This window comes from Gnatocerus cornutus, unplaced genomic scaffold, assembly GCF_029298725.1.
Source record: "Gnatocerus cornutus isolate USDA-ARS CGAHR unplaced genomic scaffold, icGnaCorn1.1 ctg00000051.1, whole genome shotgun sequence".
In the NCBI taxonomy this organism is placed as follows: Eukaryota; Metazoa; Arthropoda; class Insecta; order Coleoptera; family Tenebrionidae; genus Gnatocerus; species Gnatocerus cornutus.
The window spans coordinates 160,098-167,083 of NW_028275396.1; the positions used below are offsets into that span (position 1 = coordinate 160,098).

At 33.7% G+C, this 6,986-nt stretch overlaps 1 protein-coding gene across 1 annotated transcript; it reads right to left on the reverse strand.

Moving 5' to 3' along the window:
- Nucleotides 1-5,868: 5,868 nt before the first annotated feature.
- LOC148165988 (uncharacterized) lies at nt 5,869-6,686 on the reverse strand. The gene is made up of 2 exons (XM_088049532.1): nt 6,271-6,686; nt 5,869-6,220 (listed from the first exon to the last, which is right to left on the reverse strand). Exon 2 carries the CDS (start codon nt 6,215-6,217, stop codon nt 5,876-5,878), a length of 342 nt encoding a protein of 113 aa, XP_087905658.1. The 5' UTR covers nt 6,218-6,220; nt 6,271-6,686; the 3' UTR covers nt 5,869-5,875.
- Between the last annotated feature and the right edge of the window lie 300 nt (nt 6,687-6,986).

The window sequence follows — 6,986 nt, forward strand, 5'->3', positions numbered from 1 at the left end:
ATATTACTAAAATCACATACGCTATTAAAGTCTTCGTAAGATGTTGTTAAGGTCTTTTTCCCATTTGGTTTTCTTAACGCAGCCACTATGGCCCAGGCGAAGCAAAATACATCTCTGTTGACTACGTTTAAAACTGCCTGCTTTTTCGCAATGTACGGTGGAAGTCTGATGTAAGAGGAAGCTCGTAGTGGGTTGTAATAGTTGATTTTAATATCGAGGTGTAATAATTTAATTAAAGACCATCCTAAAATAATAGAAAATTAATTCTACAAACATGATGTAATGCTTCTTACCAGATTGTCTCTCTGCAAACTCCAACATTTTTTCATGCAGTTGCTCCCTCTGATCATTTATGTAGTCTGTTAAATCTAAACCAAAAGTGATAATCTTGTTTGGAGTCGTAAACGATTTGACCTCAAACTCATCCTCAGCATCCGACTGCTTTACGTAAAACCCAAACAATTCTAGATTCACTTTTAACGTTTTCATTTTCTGTAAATGTAACTTTAGTAACTGTTTGAATTTTGAATCAATGCTCGCAAAAAACTGTTTCAAATCTATATAATCCATATCGGGGTAAAGTCGGTAGGTCGCAATTCTACTTTTAAACGCACTCTGAATTAACGCCACACCATCTTCTACTTTAAACAAACTTTTTTGTAGATGTTGAGCACTTTTGTAATGGTTGCAAAGAGATGTCTGAGGAATGGTGATTTGACAGCTTTCACAAAATGCTAAAAGTAAAACATAAATTAATAATTATTAACAACTTGTTAATTACCGGTTGATCTTTTTGAATTGGGTACTGAATCAACCGCTCTCTTCCTTTTCCCTTGACTACTCTGTAAACGTCTGTTGCAAGCAGCTTCACTATGCTTCAAACGGGTTTCTTTGGTTTTGAATAGAAAACCACATTTTTCACATGGGAACTTGATCTTTAATTAAAACCAATTAGTACCCATTATTTGATAAAAATTATCACATACCTCCTTTGTAAAGAGAGTATCCTTTATAAACAATGAAAAAACATGATAATTTTGATTTATACTCCTCCAACATTAAACATAAAAACAAGACATAAAAGTGTCGATTAAAAAATATCTTTTTTACGCAATTTAATCAAACACTTTCTTTTTGATATGGCAGCTTTACGTTTTCTTTCAATTCTTTTAATAATTTTGTCATCTAATTCTTCATGTACTGGGGAAGGAATATTGGCATATAGGTCATCTTCCTCATCAGGAAAGGGATTAGGAGAAGGAGGAGGAGGAGGAGGAGTATTTATAAACATTGTTGGAGGTGTTAATAATTTTTCCAAATTAGAAGTGTTACTATCGAATAAGTTTGGTGAAAAAATAATTTCAGATTTTGGGGTAGATGTTATAGAGGGATTAAAATCGAACGACTCATCGGAGGAGGGGGCTGCCTTTCCCCACGACTCGTTAAAGTCAGATTTATTAAATGAAAATGATAAAACACTCTCACTTTTCGACTTTACTGATGGATCTGAATTTGAGCGACGTGAGATTATATATGTTTTTGAAAGTGGAGAAGGACTATCAACAGTTTCAAACAATGAATCTGATAAAACGGGTAACGATTTGTCAGGGGTGGAAGGGTTTGGAAAAAACGATTCAATTAGTTCTTGAGTTTCAAGGTTTAGCATTTTCGAAATATAATTTTGAATATCAGACTCATGTTTTATATCTAATATTGTAGGAGTCGTCACACTTCGTTTAATGTCTAAAGTGGTGGGTGGTTGCACCAAAATATTTTCAAGAATAACTATTTTTTTGTAAGGGTTACAACCAGGTTCACCCTCCAGACATCTTTGTAAAAGCGTGGTACTTACGGGTTCTGATGAAGAATGCTGTGTTTCAACATGTGGAGTAGAGGGTGGATTCTCTACGTTCTGTTGTGAACACTTATGACACTCACACCCTCTCGACGTAGAGGGTTGACTACACGGTTGAAAAGATTCTATAAATTTTTTCATTGTTTATGGTATAATGTTTACAGTGCTAACGAGAAAGCAAACTGAAGTAGGACTGTACTCCTTAATCTTTTATATGCAACTGCAACCATGCAATTCTACAACCCCCCTCTTTTCAGGAAATCACAAGGTTAACCTTGTTTTAAACATTATTTTGAACAAAGGAAATAAATCTATTTTAATTTTTTTTATTAACATCGATATTAAAAAATGCCTTCGCTAACATCTTAACATTGCTTAGAGCACAGATACAATTTTGTGATGTATGACTCATACAGGAAGGGATACCGTATTGAAGACTTGGATTTTCGGGAAGTAGAATTAAATCCTTGTTTAAAAATGTTCGAAGATAATTAGCTTTTTCAAGTCCTTTAACATAAATCTTCTTAACATTCTTCACCACTGTTTGTAGAATAACCTTGAACTTTTCCTGTTCAATCCATCCGGTCTGCCACTTTATACAATGGTGGAACTTCATAAGCCATTTAGCTTGTCTTTTTCGATCGTTGGATAATTTTGAAAATTTAAAGGGTTCTTGGAAAACATAATGTTCCATTTGTAGATGGTTATTTAAAATTGCCAATTCTTTAACAATAAATGTTTTCTTTCCCACATAAAAACCTTGAACGTCCACAATCACACTATCGGTCTCCATTTCACACTCCTTTTACAGCTTTCGTTAGAGGATTATATGAAAACATTCGATCTGATATTAAAAGGGCAAAGATATTTGTATTTGCTTCGATAGGTTTTTCTGTTTCTAACTCTATTCTAACAGATACAGCTTGTTGTGCTAAATTGCTTCGTTGATTACTGGTATCGATGTGAATCAGTGGATATTTTGTTATAAACTGCTGTAGTGTAATGTTGACTTCACTTTTATTGATATTATAAAAAGTTGATCTAAATTGAGTGAACATTTCATATAATGTTGACACTTGATTCTGCTCAAATGAAACATTAATGTTTTCATATGGATATACCTCATTGTTTAGATAAACTCGAATATTTGTGATATTACAATTATCAAATTCACTGAAATCTTTTTTTAAATTCCCTTCTCTATCAGTTTGGAAGGCTATTAAAATGTGTCTAGGCGTTTCAAAAGTGGTTGTTGTTTTTACTGGCCAATTATGTTTTTTTGTTCCTGGTATGAGAGGACATGTATGTAAATCCCACGTTCTAAAGCCGACCATCAAATCTTTTCCTTTTTCAATTATTTTTGTTAGAGCTAATTCTTCTTTTAAATTTGGTGTAATATGTTTGTTTTTCCATACAATCTTATCAATGACAACGGTAGCTTCCTCGGTTGAATTTTCTTTTTTGTTAATTAGTGCGTTTTTATCGGTATTACTTCTAATTAATATTAGTTCTTGAGGCATATTTACAAGAACTTTATCAAAATCTTCCATCATACCGAAAATCATACTTAATGGTATGCAAGCATTAAATTTCCCATTTTTTACAATCGTACAAGGTTTATCTGGGAACCATCCTGCATTTCCTAATTTAATACTTTCAGCTTGATTAAACGAAACCAATCCTTTTATGGTTGAAGTTATTCCTGGTTTTGTACAAGAATCAATCTTATGACCATTGAGCTCTAGTCGAATTTCGTTAAATAGGGATAATATACCGTTTGACACTAACTCTGTATCTGTTGCAATTTGTGAAGTATCATTTGCCTTGACTATTTTTCCCGAGATATAAAGATAACTGTCTTTTGGAAAAACACACAAATCTTCCTTGAGACTTATTCTGATTTCATCATTGTGATTAAAATTAGAAAAATAACTTAGCGAAGATTGAAATTCCTTTCTAGTTATACTATCATCGATAGATATTGGATCTTGAACATTCAACATTTTACACGAGTTTAAATCCAAGACTTATTAAAAATTGTTTGTTAGTTGTAGTTAACACTTCCACACACTTCTTCTTACTAACTAGTTTCTTACATGAATAGGGTTTATAAGGTTTGAACAAAAGACCCATACCTTAACCTTGCTTCTGTAAATTTACTACCACTGTCACGGTTTCGTTTTGGAAATTGATGAGTTTCCCCTCTTGATCTACTATTTTAAGGGTTATATTTCGAATCTTATCGGTATTGAGTGGGAGGTATGTTACATGTTCAGGGGCCTCTATTATTTTGAACCCTGGTGGGACAGAGATACTAAATAAATGTAGGGTATGCGATTCTTTTCCGTTTTTAAAACTACCCACTGTCACATTAGATTCTATACAAATACTAGACACTCTCATTATTTCCGCTATGTTATCTGATTCAAGCCCGGTATTTTTTTTAATTTTTTTCGTTGAAGTGAAACCAAAAAGTGGTCCGATTGAGTTAGGTATATTAAAATCTATTTCATGTGTTGACTTAATATGTGTGTGGAGAGTATTTGGATTTCCATATAATTCCAAAACAGCGTCGGGAAAATCTTTTCCAATTTGTTTATTTAAATAGTTCGAAATATCTTGTAACTGATAACACCCAATAGGAATTGTATACACCTTTCCACCAAACTTGAACACATTAATGTCTGAATCTACATTTGGAATACTATTGAACGCTTCAAATGAAACTAATCCTAACACATATGTCCCATCTTCAATTTCCACGGGTGGGTTGAAATCAGCACTTAAAACAGATGATTTTCCAGTAAATACAAACAACATTTTGCTTCACTTATTTCTCCTTTAATGATCGATTTCTTCTCCGAACATTTGTATATAAAAAGTTTACACACAATTGTCCACAATTATGTGATTCAAATTTTTGATATCTATCATGATTATATCTGATTTTATTCATCCGATTATCACTTTTAAAATATTTCACAGCTTCTCTTGGGGGTGGTAATTGTCCCATACTGTCGAAATAGATTACATTGTTTCGTCGTTTTATATAAGCTGTCCAATGTGTTCCTTCACCTTTAGAATGATCCATATTGATGATACCAGTTTCATATAATTTAATCCGGTGGGGTAGTTTTGTTCTCATAAAAATCCCACGGAAATATGGAATTTTTAATTTTTTTACTATTGTAGCGAGTTCAATATTATTTAACGCCCGTTGCGTTTTCCAGAATTTTTTAAATACCATTGATAAGGTCCTAGATATAAACCTTTTCCACTTTTCTTTCCCAACCCTTTCCCTGTACTAAGAGTATTTAGGCTTTCCATAGCTTTATTATGGCGTTGTGTTTCTTCCAACATTTGTTTATCTGATTTAGCTTTATTTACCGCTGTAGCAATACCTGCAGCTCCACCCCCTAACGCTCCAAGAGCCCCTAATAATGGAAGAAGAAAGGGTAGAAACCCTCCACGTTTTGCTGCTGTAAAGTTGGGTGCTTTTACTACCCGAGTTTTACGCGATTTTCGTTTACTCTTCTTCACACCTAAACCGATCTTCACTTTACCCTTCATTATATTTTTAACTAAAAAAGCTGCTGCTTTTTCACCTACTGAGGCGTCTTTTGATTTAAGTCTTTCACTCGCTTGTTGAATTAATTCACGATCAGCCTGATGTCGGGTTGGTAAATCGGTGGATTTACTGTATACAATGTCGTGTTTTTTACAATACTCGTCTAGTGGATTAATACCCTTATCACCTCTTGCTAATCTTTTATCTAATTGAGTTCTGGGACCGCAGAAGCTTTTAGAGGAAAGAATATTGTATTGGGATGGTATATATTTTTTTTAACTTACTTATAGGAAGGAATATGCCACTCTATATTCTTTATTTTATCTAATGTTCTTTTAATAATTGAACCGCCTGTTTTCTTCTTAGTAACACACGATTTTCTTTTCATGCTTTTAATCTCTACACATATTCAAGACTAATACAATATATGTTTTCACATGCCTTATATACCTCTAATCACTACTTATCTCATCATCGGACCAAGATTCAAAACAGGTTTCATCCCCCAATCCACTATCACTACTACTTTCGAATTCTTCATCAGTGTCATAATATATTTCACTTCGCACTGCAGAAGTATAGTCTATATAATACATAATTTGACACTCCTCTTCACCCCTACAACTTCTTGGTCCCTCATCACATATAATTAAATTACAGTGATGGCACTGATAATGAGTTGGTCCGACTGAATGGATATGATAAAGCGTCAACCAATTTTTTTGTTGAAGCTTAATGCACCATTTACAGATGAAATCTTCCTCTTCATCTTCCCAAACTTTGTAACAATACATATTCTAAAAAATAATAATTACTTCTGGTACCCATAAATTACTCACTTGTTAACCTTTTTCACTTTCACGTATGCGGATGCAACTAAACTGCATGAAGGTGCATCCGACAGCAATAAGGAAAACTAAAAGACCTTGAACCGTCTGGCTAAAGTCCTTCGTAATAAAGGAGGGGACTTCTTATAAAACACCGTCAATCATATCAGTTGATAGTTAGTCGCAACAATGGGTAAGAAGCTCTTCTGTAAGTATTCTTCCAATTATTAACAATTGTTAATTACTTTATTTTTAACAGTGGTTCAATGTGGTTTGGTAAAAAACCATTGGGTGAAGCCCAAAAACTTGGCTAAACATTTAGCCAAGTGTCGGGCTGCCTTGGTCGCGCCGCCTCCACTGCCAGAGGACCCATGGCAGCCACCATTTGAACCTAAGGAGGAGCGGTATAAGTTTGTACAACTCCCCATCTTCTTTTGGGATGAGGAGTTGTGGGCTTAAGACCCTAAATATGTATAGTTTATTTTTTAATAATAAAAAACTTTTTTTTAATCAACTGTTTATTTAACCCAACTCGTAAGTATGATAACAAATATCCATCCTGTATATGATCTACAATTAAAGAATATCCATCCTGAAGAAATGAGTAAAAAATATCCATCCATTCTTTACATGAGTGGCGTTCAAGGTTAAGGAGATCCTGCATAGACATCAAATTACACAATCCATTCTGTGGTGTTCAAAGCCACTTTTTTTCACTCAGCTTTGCTTAACTTTT